General features: G+C 35.2%; 1 protein-coding gene across 1 annotated transcript in view; it reads left to right on the top strand.

The window, feature by feature from the left end:
• LOC311287473 (phospholipid-transporting ATPase ABCA1) overlaps window positions 1–9,174 on the top strand; it is a 200,442-nt gene extending 191,268 nt beyond the window's left edge. The window contains exons 49-50 of the mRNA XM_084404339.1: window positions 6,199–6,442; window positions 8,761–9,174. Of these exons, the coding sequence (XP_084260465.1) occupies window positions 6,199–6,442; window positions 8,761–8,859 (343 nt within the window). The 3' untranslated portion in view covers window positions 8,860–9,174. The remainder of the gene's footprint in view (window positions 1–6,198; window positions 6,443–8,760) is intronic.
• Window positions 9,175–14,477: the final 5,303 nt, after the last annotated feature.

Raw genomic sequence — 14,477 nt, 5'->3', positions numbered from 1 at the left:
TGATGTGCTTTAGTAAATAAATATAACTGGATGAATTTGACATGAACAGCATTTAGGAATAAATTTATCTGAATATATTATTGCCAAGGGCGATAATATCATGATATTTGGCTGATATTTTTTTAATCAAAGTTCAAATGATTATTATTTATTATTATTATTATTATTTAAAAAAAAAATTGGTAACAACTTTATAACAAGTATACAGTTATAAATTACTTACAAATCATTAACAATTTATTAGTTTATAGTTAATTCAAAGTTAATGTATTCTCTACATTAATAGGCTATTGTCACTGTAATTAACACAATTAATATTGTTTAATTAGCTCATAGAAAAGGAAATGTTAATTGGTTATTATGAGTAAATAATTCTCACTTGAAAATGGGAAAATGTCGTTAATTAAGTGCTTTAAACCAACCTTTATTAGACATTAATTGAATTCATATTAGGTGTTCCTTAAAATGTTTACAAATACATTAAACATAGACATTATATGTTGCCATATGTTGTGCAACATATGACTCTCCACAGGCGTAATGGTTTTTATACTAACAATGTATAGACTACAATATATTAACTTCTAATTAATCATAAACTTACAACTTACATTTACAATAAGGTCCCATTAGTAAACGTTAGTTAATTAACTCATTAACTAACAATGAACAATACATTTGTTACAGTGTTTGTTAATCTTTGTTAACATTAGTAAATAAAAAAAAGAAACTGCTACTGTACATTTTTAGTTCATGTTAACTCAGGTTCATTAAATAATATTAACAAACACAACTTTTGGTTTTAATGATGTATTAGTGTAAATGTTGAAATTAACACTAACTAAGATTAATAAATGCTTTAGAAGTATTTTCTATTGTTAGTTCATGTAAGTGTAATTTTATATTAGCCAAGATATTGGTTGTAAGGCCAACAACAGTTTCCGATAAGCAGGTGAAGGAGTACTGCGTGTTCTTTCTTTTCGGCGTGGCAAAGTAGTTTAATTCCAATTTACTTCTATCTGACTCCATTTTATCGCAACCTTAGTTATTGGTAATTGGTCATTTAGATGATAATTTATCTAGACACTTCATTATTCTATTTAACTCTATTTAACACGATCACAAAGTCACCAGTCTGAATGTCACTGAAGGTCACTGGGCAAGGGTAACTGACTATACTATTTAGAGAAGCGCACTCATGCTTGCTCTCTCTAAAAGTATTTTGTTTATTTCCCATAGACCTGTATACACTTGAATGAAAGTAACACTCTCTCTAGTCAGAGGTCATGGCCACTACTACAGATGTAAGCCGACCAACATTTCTTTCTCTGATTTTAGCTTTGGTTTGGTCATGCCATGAGTAATATTACAATAAACAGTTAAGGCTCACCCTATTTAGGTTAGTCGAGCAACATTTTGTTGTCCTGAACGGAAATTCTAATTTATTAGACTTTATAGTCTAAGTACACTTGAACCAGTGGCAAAACCAGTGTCTGAAGGACACTCAGCATTATGGGCGGATCTGCCGACAAATCACCTTGAGCCTCTTGCAACATTTCGTTAAATACTTAAAGACCAAGACAAAACATCCAAGTGAGACGGGAACTTACAATAGGAAAAAAGGTAATTTGCATGAAAACCTTGGCAGAGAATCCACCCTCCTCTGTAAGCAAGATATCTCTAAACTTTTAGAATCTCTTACTTTTTGCTTTACTTCTGTGGGGATGAGACCATTGCACCAGTCGCACTGAGATATAGATTTGTGGGTGAATTTCAGGTGATCTCAGCATGTGGAGAGAAGAGATGGGGGAAGAGGGGGCGAAGGGAAGGAAAGTAGATGTAGAACGTAAGACAATACTGATGTGATTGACACAATGGGCCCTATTTTAACGATCTGAAACGCAAGTATCAAGCGCGAAACGCAAGTAACTTTGTGGGCGGGTCTTGGGTGCTGTTGCTATTATACCGGCGGGATAAATGACTCTTGCGCCTGACGCAAATCTAAAATGGGTTGGTCTGAAGTAGTTTCATTATTCATAGGTGTGGTTTGGGCGTAACGTGAAATAAACCAATCCGAGCGACATCTCACATTCCCTTTAAGAGCAGGCGTGCTTGTTCCATGGCGGTTTGCTATTATAAAAGCGGATTTGCCAGGCACACACCAAGAGCGGTTCACAGCCGAGGAGAACGACGTTCTCGTCAGGGCCGTAAAAGACAGAGAAGTGACATTGTATGGGGATGGGAGAAACCCACCCAAATTAGCTTCGGTTAGACAGGCGTATAAAAATTTGGGTAAATGTGTAAGCTAGATTTATGCCTATTTTTTCACATCTTCATGGACACAACAGTGATTTCCCTCGTGTGTTAATATTTTTCCTTGTAATAATGTATGGTTTTCTAAAAATGAGAACTGCTGCGTAGATGAGATAAGCAAAGTGCATGCTTTCTAAATAGTATAATTGTGCACACGCTGCATTGATTATGGCCAAGCATGCGCCCTTAAAATAGCATATGAATAACATGCGCAACGCGCCACTGACTTTAGACTAGGTTTTTCCTGGTCAGTGGCGGCATTGTTTTCTAAACCTGCAAAATAGCACCAGGGAACGTTTGCGCCGGAACACGCCTCCTCTTTGCGCTGAACCGCCCCCGGGAGCGCAAGTTAATTTCCTAATTTACCGACGTGCGTCTGTGGAGGGAAAAGTCCGCTGTGCGCGGGTGCAAAATAGGAATGATACATGCGTCGGTGTACAAAGTCAATTGCGCTGGGTGCAAGATAGGGCCCAATGTGATTGTGTCTTGGATGGGGATGCTAATTTTGCAAGAGAGAGTTCAAATGTTAATTTCCATTGTTTCTCAGAGAGTAGTCCTCTATTGGTCCAGACATTTCAGCATCAGTCTTAAAACATCAACCATAAAAAAATCATATCACTCGACCACAAGAATATTTACGTGTATTTTACTAAAGCAATCCGTGTTGTTGGTGTCAGTGCTGCTGTTTAAGTGCTGATCTTTATTGTCTCCACTCTTCACATGATTGATACAGCAAAGTGAGGGCAACTTTGTCTTTGTCTCCACTGACATTTTAATGTTGATTCCTCTTTATACTGAGTGTGCTGTAGGTGTTGTAAGTGAATGAGTTATGCTCGTCTTGCTCTTCCCACCATCATAAAAAAAAAAATACAGGGACAGTTTGAAGATGAGATGACAGAGCTGATTTCGAGAATGTTTCATTTTATAAAAAATAAAAAATACAAACTTGTTTTGTTAGCAAGTCAAAATCGTATCTATTAGTTTGTTGAAAAAGTGAATGTTATTCTACTACACATACAGGTATAGTGTAAAGTTCAAAATTTGGGGTCGGTAATATCTTTTTGTAAAGTCTCTTGTTCTCGCCAAGGCTCCATTTGTGAGATCAAAAATGCAGTAAAAACAGTAATATTGTGAAATATTATTGCTGTCACGTCTGGTTGCAGCAAAATGAAATAAAAGTGCACGATTTAATTGCAGCAGTCTTCTCTTTATTAATCAAAACAAAATAATCACTGTCTTGAACCATGGGAACAGAACAACCAAACATCATAAGATGAGAACAGACCAAGAATTAAACACAGGGTTTATATACAGATCTAACTAATTAGCATAATGAGACATAGCTGACATAACTAACCAATGGTTACAATGAGTGACCAAGGAGACTAACCAGAAGCAGGAAGGAACCAAAGAAAACAGAGAACAGAGCAAAATTCATAGTAAAACTCAAAAAAAAAAAAATTAAAAAAAAAAAACATAACCCTGAATAGATTTTAAAATGTAATTTTTCCCTGTGATGTAAAGCTGAATTTTCAGCATCATTACTCCAGTCTTCAGTGACACATGATCCTTCAGAAATCATTCTAATATGCTGATTTGCTGCTCAAGAAACATTCCTTTATTATCAATGTTGAAAACAGTGCTGCTTCATATTTTTGTGGAAATTATTTGATGAATAGAAGGTTTAAAACAACAGAATTTATTTGAAACTGGACATTATAAATGTCTTTACTGTCACTTTTTATCAATTTAATGTGTCTTTGCTTAAAATAAGAATATTAATTTCTTTCAAATCTTACTGTCCCCAGACCTTTGAACGGTTGTGTAACTATAGTTTAAAGATACGATTTTGAGAGCTGATTTTGAGAATATTTTGATAAAAAAAAAAAAATTGTCCAAAAAAAGTTAATTTTATTACCAAAACACATATCAAAAATACCACTGAACATTTAATCAAAATTCACTTGAATGTTGATCAAGGCAGAGACAGTAATGAATTATATATTTATTCATCAATACTGGCAAATATTTTAAACATTGTTTTAAGAAATTTAATTTCAGGATTTCATATATTTCATATCAAGATTTCATATATTTAGAAAGAGCCCATAATTGAAGAATAACTATATATTACATTAATTCGATTTTTTTTTTACTTATATATTTTAGTAATGCAGATTGTCATACTCAAAGTGGTATATTTAATGATAAATGACTGTTTGTTTATTATTAAAATAAATTAGCGTAATATACAATATGTATTCATCCTAAAAAGGTATTTCCCTACGTGGTGTTGTGTAGTACTGATGTGCGCAATGACTGATGGCTAAATGTCTTCTTTTGGGGTGATATATGATGTTCACTTCCCGTAATCGGCCAAATGAGCATTAAGGAATCTCACTAAAAATGGCCAAAAACTTCTCTTCACATATAGCTGAAACGCTCCCCACAAACACACACGTACACACACACCGGCCATTATCATAGTGTGCTTTTATTTTATTATTTTGAGAGCGAGTGGTTACTCCGATAAAATCATATTGATGCTGAGTGTGTTCATAAACGCAAACCCTAGAGTAAACCCCCACACACACACAAATACACCTCTGCACCTTCATCAGCTCCAAAACAAACACAATTAAACAGCTGTCCAATAAAAGCACCTGTAAGCCTGTCAGTCACCAGTCAAATCGCTCCATTACTAGAGTCACCGTGCTAGTGAGTGAGTTTTTCATACAATTCACACAGTCTGCCTGCGTGTGTATTGATCCCACACATTTGTGTGTCTGTTCTTTAACAAGAAGGATGAAAGCACTAGAGTGCTTCTAATGTACGTCAGTGATGTTAAGAGCAGAGGAAGTTTTTATAAGGCCAGCGACAATTTGCAACAATCTACTGCTGCACACTTTACACAGACTATAAATCTGCATCTACTTTTCACAGATTCACTGTTTTGAAGGATGAAAATGTAGACGCTGTTTCTCTCTGCTGCGTTAGAGGAGCATGTGTAGCGCGTGCAAACCCATATGACTATTTCTTTTATGCAATGGAAAAGGAGGGATGTTGAAAAAAGATGCCATTTTTTAAGTAAATGTGACCCAAAGAACTACAACTTCTGTAGAACTACTGTAGTTTATGTTACATTCTTAAATTATTCTCAAATGATGCTGTCTACATGTCTTCTGAAGCCATAAACGGAAGTCAGTTTAGGCCACAAAATAAAATAAAAAGAGTAATTGCGACTATTTCTCACAATTCTGAATTAGCATTTTGTAATTCTGAGTTGAAACTTCTTATCTCACAATTCTTTTTATTTTTCGTCATTTTGAGTTAACATCTCGCAAAATTGTTTTTACAGTTTATTACAATTATTTATTTCTCACAATATTGAGCCATCAGCTTGCAATTCTGACGATATCTCACAATTCTGACTTATTTTTCTTTTAAAGGAAGCCTAGTTTTATGGATTAAAGGATCAACTCGCAGTTCTGAGGAAAAAAGTCATAATTGCTAGATGGTAACTTAGAATTTCGAGAATAGTCAGAAGTGTGAGATGCCAACTCAGAATTCAGAAAATAATAGTCGGAATTGCGAGATGTTACCTTAGAATTCCAAGAAAAAAAGTCTGAATTGTGAGATGTCTACGTTTGTTTGCAGAGTTCAGCGCTGAACACATTGCATCCATACAGAAAGTAAAAGTATAAAAAAAAATTGTCCTGTTTTATCAGACCTTGTGCAGGCACATCCCAGGAACTTTTTTTTTCTTTGAAGTTTCTGACTATTTTGTTGAACCTGCATGAAATGATTTGTGATGGATACTATGTCATTTGATTCCATGTTGTGAATAAAGTTAATGCTTTGACTCCATGCTCGTGTGTGTTGCAGGTTCGGGGAAGGTTACACACTGATCGTTCGTGTGTGTGCCGATCAGGCCGACATGTGCGTGGTGGAGTCATTTGTGCGGGACACGTTTCCTGGCAGCACTTTGAAAGAGAAACATCACAACACACTGCAGTACCAGATACCGCAGGGAGAGGGAACCCTCGCGCACATCTTCAGCCAGCTCAACAAACACCAGCAGATGCTGCATGTGGAGGATTACTCTGTGTCACAGACCACACTGGACCAGGTAAAACACACACCTGACGTATGAGAATTAGATCTCTGATTTAAACATTAAAAAAATTAATAAATACAGGCATGCACGTGTCATTCAACATTCTTCTTTAATAATATAAAGTAGCTGCAAGTAAGGATGGGAATCATATCATAATGATTGTACTTTAGATTCAGCAATTATAAAGTTTTTTTTTTCATTTGTTCACTCAAGATATAACTGCCAAGATAGACATTTTTACATAATCATGCGTGTATTTGACCGTTCAAGCGCAAAAAGCCTAAATCTGCAGCCAGTCTGACATCAGTCAGTATGTCAGTACCGAATTGAGTTGTGGTATACTGCGTTTTTTATGTTTTTTTATTGCTTCGGCCGGTTCTTGGAACTTATATATGAGACGGCAGGTGAGAAAGTGTTTCACACAGACCCCTCACTGACATCTGTATCCTCATGAAAATAATCCATTACAACTTTAAATAAATTAGGAATAATTCAATTGGATAATAATTATCTTCTTTTTTTTTTTCTTTTTTTTGTGAGACCTTTTCACTTGTGTTATTATTTTGTGGTGAAATGGCGAATTATTATAATTTTGTGGATTTTGGAAAAACTGGATGGTCTGCCTTATGTCATTCCAAACCTGTCCTGTATAACTTAATTTTTTCTGTTGAAAACACACAATAGAAGTCATTAATCATTAAAACTGTTTGGTTATCAAAAATATATATGAAATATATATGAAATTGCATATAAAAAAAAAAAAAAAAAAAAAAAAATCTTCTCCGGGAAAGTACTAAGCATGTGTGTATTTGACTGACACACTTGACATCTCTTTTCCCGGGCCTCCAGCTTCTCTTCAACTCCTTGATCTGCCGTCCTCAGACTCACCACACACTTTACAGTAAACGCTCGGAGACTCCAGTAAATCATCATTTGGCCGTCCTGTCAGTGTGAAATGCTTCACTTTATCTTAGATATTATCTGCAGTTTCTGCTCATACTGTTTGTTTCTGGTAGTAACAGAAGTCCAGACTATCCATTAATGTCATACTCATAAAATTAGCACAATCTGATTATGATCCCTAATTTTTTTTTCTGTGGTTTTCATATGCAGTAGGTCCCTTACTGCCATCCGACGTCTTTTTAGAATGAATCACATGCCAATATTGCTGGCAACTGTGAGACATAATGAACTGACGCTGAGGACGATGGCAGTACAACCCTTGATGGGTTACTAGCAGGGTTTGAAATGAACTTCTTCTCTCACCAGCCAGTATGGCTGCTAAATAAAATGAAAGCTAAAATGAAACAAAAACAAAACCTTTCACCGCACAGAACTGATTCTGTTGGAGTCCATTAAAAGCAATGCATTTGAAAGAAATGATGCTATGATGTCAGATAGATCAAGCCACTATTTGTATTGGGTAGTTCAACAATGTCTGCATTGTTGAAAATAACTAAAAAGCAGTTTTAATATTTTGAAGTAGCTTTTATTTTTTATATTTTTAGTTTTCATGTTCATTTTAGTGTCATTTTTTAATCACTTTGTTATATGCGTTGTCATTTTTTTTACTTGCTATTAAAAAAAAAGGTCTTTATTTCCATTTTAGTTTAGTTATAGTTTTTATTTATTTCCAGTTAATAATTTTGGTGATTAAACTTAAAGGTGCATTGCGCAACTTTTCATGTTAAAAATACCCATTTTTCTAACCCATACATGCTTAAACAATTGCCTGATGGGCTGAATGAGCCCTTCTATGATCACTGCGATTGCCTCTATAATCCTGTACAGTAAAATAAATAAGAGGGATTCGGGACGGAATCGACTGGGCGTGACGTCATGCGCGTTCACGCTTACCTGGCTATGTCTGGCAGGTTTGTGTATTCGCCGCCATTATCCGCATCAGCGAAGACAACTCGAGCGACTTTTGCAAAAGTAGAAGATGGATTCAAAGAGACCGGCTTCTAGTTCATCCCAAACCCCAACGCAAACTCCACATAACCGCGTGCGTGCACAACTCTGGTTGCAGTTTCGCGTGTCGCCAGAAGGGGGCATAGTTCTGCAAAAACTCAGAGACTTGCGCAATGCACCTTTAAGCTAGGCAACATTTCAAATTTTCGTTTCGTTTTTCCACTAATATTTATATTTTATTTTATTCCAGCTTAATTTCAGTTTACAGAAATGTTGTTTAAATGTATTAATAGTTTGTTTTAGTTTACGATAATAACCCTACCATAAGGACACTGAGATCATGACATTTAAATATTGAATCTAAGCAGCCATTATTTGTTTTCTACCTCATTTGATACATTTCTCTCTGTTTCTCTAAGGTTTTTGTGAATTTTGCGCGGCAGCAGCGTGATGAAGAGGACGGTGTGTTTGAGAACGTTGTGGATCTGAGTGATGAAATGCAGACATCAGCAACATGAATCAAACATCAATCAGCAGAAATCAGCAGTTACAGGCGCTTTATCACGGCCATCAAGATTTGATGATTTAGTTTAAAACATCCAACCAAAAATAGAGAGAAAACCTTCAGAAAAACTCAGGGGTCGTTTTATACAATATTTTTATCCAAAGAATTTATAATGAAATATCTGCTTAATTTGCACTACATAACATTAAATACTTCATATTTTGACTGATAAGATTGAATGAATTATATTTGTGTCAAATGCTACTAGATTATATATGTAAAATTGCATTGTGTACTGTTGCAATATACTAAAGAACTAATAATTCACACTGTTTTTTTGTTTGTTTGTTTTGGGGGGGGGGGGGGGGGGGGTTGGTGATTTTTTGGTTTATTAGAGGAAGAACAGAGAGAAATTTCAGCTTTATTTTCAATTTATTTTCTAGTTGTCAGTTGTACTTATTGAAAGACCATATGCATTGATTTTTTCTTTTGTATCTCAGGATAAAATGTCATGCACTTTAGAGCAGCATTTCCCAACCTTTTAAGTCTTATGTACCCATACTACCACGTCAATAAGGCTCAAGTATATTTATTTTATACTGTAAGTAATATGTTCTGTTTTATAGATTTGTAGGTAACACTTTACAATAAGGTCCCATTAGTTAACGCATTAAGCAACACATTTGCTTAAGTATTTCTGGTTACACTTTAGTTTAGTTTAGGGGTTCAATTCTCAATTTTAACTATTGCTTATTAGCATGAAATTACTAGGATATTGGCTGTTTATTAGTACTTATAAAGCACATATTAATGTCTTATTCTTCATGACCATATTCTACATATCTTAATCCTACCCTATACCTAAACTTAACAACTACCTTAAAATGTATAATTAGTAATTTGGAGCTTATTGAGGCAAAAATCATAGTTAATAGTGATAATTGGACCCCAATCTTAAGTGTTAGTTATCTTAACATTAGTTTAAAAAAAAATACAATACAACTGTTGTTAGTTCATGCTAGCTGGTCCATTAAATAATATTAACAGATACAACTTTTGATTTTAATAATGTATTAGTAAATGTTTAAATTAACGGTAACACTTTATATTAAGTATAGTCCAATAAAGTATTTACAAATCATTTGAAAATAGTTAATTAATAGTTTATAAACTGTAGTTAATACATTAATAGACTATATACAACTATTGAGTTCTTCATTCATTGTCACTGTAACTAACAAAGTGTCAGGATTAGGAGTCGATTTAGTGTGTGTGTGTGTGTGTGTGTGTGTGTGTGTGTGTGTGTGTGTGTGTGTGTGTGTGTGTGTGTGTGTGTGTGTGTGTGTGTGTGTGTGTGTGCGTGTGTGCTTTATGTATTTGTAAACATTTTAAGAAACACTGAATATGAATGCAATTAATCTCTAATAAAGGTTGGTTTAAAGCACTTAATGTCATTTTCCCTGATCTAATCTGAAGTGAGAACTATTTACTGTTAATAAGTTCTTAACAAAGCATTAATTACAGGAACAATGAATGAAGAACTCACTATTTCTATGTAGTCTATTAATGTTTTGAACTTTTAACTAAAGTTTATAAACTATTGATTAACTATAAATAGTTTGCAAATGATTTGTAAGTACTTTATTACACTATACTTATTATAAAGTGTTACCAAATCAACATTAACTGAGATTAATAAATTCTTTAGAAGTATTTCTCATTGTGAGTTCATGTTAACTAATGTAGTTAACTAATGTTACCAAATGGAACCGTATTGTAAAGTGTTACCGGTTTGTACAAGCAATTATCAAAATTAGTTTTGTCCTTGAAGGGTTCATGTACCTGTGGTTAGGATTGATTGTTTGACGTGTCTGTAGCAAACACTCTTTTTGTAGGACAGAGAGGGCTGTGATATATGCAACATAAAATGCAATGAGAATTTTTTTAACCTTAAACACACACAGAAGATCTCAGCACTTATCCACTCTTCATTATGCCATTTATTCTGCATTCATATGATCCTATGAGTCTGCTGCTCTGATCTATGTTCTTATTGCTTTATGCACTGACACGCATTAAACATTTGCACACTCTGCAGAGCCTCCGAGTTTCATTTCACAGATTCAACCTTTCCGACTGCAGTCAGATCCAAAGACACTCACTTCAGCTGTTTCTCTCCATTTCTCACTGTTGTTCTTGAACATCATTTCATTGAAGTTCCACACTATTACAACTTCCAACTAGGAGCTGGTTTATTCCTGTAATGTAGTACCTTTTTACTCTGTAAAAAAAAAAAAAAAGTAGATGCCTGTGGTGTATGCCATCAAGAAGAAGAGACTTTGTGAAGTCACTCACACAGGCCTATAATTGCACAAAGAATGTTTGTAGCTCCTGTAAACGTGTTAAATGTTGAGGTTGCATTTAACTTACCCATTAGTGAGAAAAAGCACTCAAGTCTCGACAAGAAGAGAGTTATAAAATTGCATGGGATGGGAATAATATGAAATGAGAGGGGAAACTATTTTAATCCTTTTGTGAGTGAAGTCTCTCAGGGGAATGCAATACAATACAAATTTGCCTCAAGTGAATGAGAAAGCATTAAAATATATATATATATATATATTTTTTTTTCATGTCATATTTTTCAATCACCATATCCCCTTAGGGCTTCCATACAGTTGAGTTTAATGTACATCAGGAAACAATCTTAATTAAAGCTACAATGTGTATTTTTTTTCGCCGCTAGGGGTCGCTAACCTCTTACAATAACAAAGGCGTAGGTTGATGACGCAGGGATAAGCGGAATGATGGGACTTGTCGTCATGGCGAAGGTCGAAGGATCTAATAATGTTTATGGATGAGTGAATACATCGATGTTTTTAACAAGACTGTGGTATGAAGCAGGTCGCGAATTGCTAATGAGAGACCGATATCAGCGCCACACACGAGTCCCGCGGATATAAAGGAATAAGAACATTTCATTCTACTGAACTACCCACAAGTGCTGAATTAATACTCACACAGGTCAGTTTATTAGATGAATGAAACTTGTGAGGTAACGCAGCGCTGTTTCACTTGGTCTACACTAACACTAAACTGCATTTGAGTGTGTTGAAAGTTATAATGTTATTCTATGTGTTAGTTTGTCTGTATGAGACTAGCAGTAAGCTAGATCAACATTAGAATAACATACTGATCATATTCTAACATTTCATTATGTTGAGCTATATAACAGGGTCTCTGCAGGTTTCAGTAAGTCAAATTTAAGACCTTTTTAAGACATTTTAAGACCATAAAGATTTTGAGAAACGAAATTTAATACCTACACGACGCATTATCCAAGTTAGATAGATAGTTACCTCAGGATCATTAGAGTATATCTATATCTAGAGTATCTATAGAGTATCTATCTATCTTTATATCTGTCTAGGATTATCTGATGTGTGTGTGAGAGAGGGAGAGGTAGATTTTTTTAATAGAAAATTTTACTTTTGCATATTATAGGCCTACTGTAAAAACACAATTATTGATGATTTTAGTTGATTATCATAGTTGATCATAACTGGAGAGGAAATGATGAGATGATTAAAGTGACCAAAATTATCACGGTTATCACAGAATCCTGTTCAAAAAGTACTAATACTACAAAATGAAGTCAATTCAACAAGTTTTATGCCGAAAAACAGCAAATAACAAATTGATTAGCATCAATATGCACTTTTTGTTTACGTAAACATTAAAATACCATTAAAAGTGATGGCCGGATTTTAAAAGAGTGTCTTGCAACATGTTATCTACTAACATGTACAAGTTCAAATAAAGTTTTGACAAAAAAGGTTTTATACAAAGATAAACCTCATATTTCAGCCTTTAAATAATTTTTTTTATAAAAAGAATGAGTCAAAAAAGATAAATTACTGACATTTACACATTAGCTTATATTTATTAGTAGTGTTTGGGTGCACCCCCATCCTTCATGTTGACTGAGCTTTCAATGTTGTTATGGACAGGGGTGATTGGTTGGTTCCTGTCACATGACCTGCGGTGCGTATGCGACATTCTGAAAAGTTTAGATTTTTTTCATCTCGTTGCGCCCATAGACTGGTTGCGCCTGGTAAAAAAATTAGCGCGTCGCTTCAATTATGAGCGCGCTTGCCGTGCGCCTACATTTGAACAAACTTGAGCGCGCAAAAGACGCGATATGTGAACGGCCTCTGGCGAGCTAGCTCATATCAAGCCACGAGCGACTGGAGCACGCGAGCGACGTGTTGGAGACCCCTGCTCTAGGGCTCCGCTTTGTAGGCTACAACTCAATACTTTTTTTGCTACTTTGTAATAACTTTCTGTGGCCAGCGTTTCTGGAAATGAACGAGGGTAAACACTTTTTAAGACCTGACTAAATGAAATTTAAGACCTAGGATGAAAATCTGGCTGTTTTTAAGACTTTTTAAGGCCTTAAATTTAAAGTTCAGAATTTTAGACTTTTTAAGACCCTGCGGAAACCCTGATATAACATTGATTAGTTTTATGTACATTTGCTCACCTGTCTAATAAAGTACATATAAGAGTGGCATCTCTGTCAAGTCGAAGTTTGTCACGGATGCGGAGCTCTCGGCATCTCGAAAACGCCACACTGATATTGATCCTTGTTTTAGTTCTCCTTTTGTCCCAAAGTCTGCTTGCCATGGTCCATAATGTTTGAACGAAACAACAACAGCTCGAGCATGCACTAGACGTAATGCAGTTGTCCACGTCTGTCGCCATGGTTACTATGGCAGTACGAGTAGAAACCAGGGATAACGCAGATATCACGTCATTGACAGGCGACAAGTGAACAGGGAGTCAGGGACAAGCCATTATTCAAAATTGGAATTTCTCTGAAATTAAAAATCTTTGGGAACTTTTGGGATATTGTAAGTACACAACTGCAGGAAATTCACGCTGTGCAAGTGATTTGGGGATATTTTATTACAAAATTCTTACATATTGTAGCTTTAATTAGAAGAGAATCCCAAAAGAGTGTATGATTTTTGTAAATGCCCTCTACACAGAGATTTAATGGTTTCATGTACAATTATCAGAATATAATTATATGTAAATGCAGTGTTGATGCTGTTTGTCAAATAATATTCAGGAACCTTGGGGTCTTGCATTTTCATTATCTCTTCTATTGTCAAGAACCTAGGTGTACGGAGCCCCTAAGGGGGCATGGTAATATGTGTGTGTGTGTGTGTGTGTGTGTGTGTGGGTGTGTGTATATATATATATATATATATATATATATATATATATATATATATATATATATAGGTTCGCTTTCAAGGGAACTCGCGCTGCATCGATTGACGCTGAGGGAACACTTTGCGTGATGATGTCTTGAAGCACATGTGAAATCAGTCCAATAGTGCAGCAGAACGTCAGAGGCGGGTGACGTCACGAACCAGGAAACTATAAAGCCTGCCCAAAATACAGCAGCGCTGGCTTCTGTGCTTCTGCTCAGTGTGAAACTGTCTCTGTCTATTTGGTGTTGTATTGCCTATATATATATATATAATATATAATAATAATAATTTGTTACATTTATATAGCGCTTTTTCTGAGACCTCAAAGCGCTTTACATAGATGGGGGAA

This window comes from Rutilus rutilus, assembly GCF_951802725.1.
Source record: "Rutilus rutilus genome assembly, chromosome: 3".
In the NCBI taxonomy this organism is placed as follows: Eukaryota; Metazoa; Chordata; class Actinopteri; order Cypriniformes; family Leuciscidae; genus Rutilus; species Rutilus rutilus.
The sequence above is the reverse complement of the archived record's forward strand: the minus strand, read 5'-3'. Positions and strand labels throughout refer to the sequence as shown.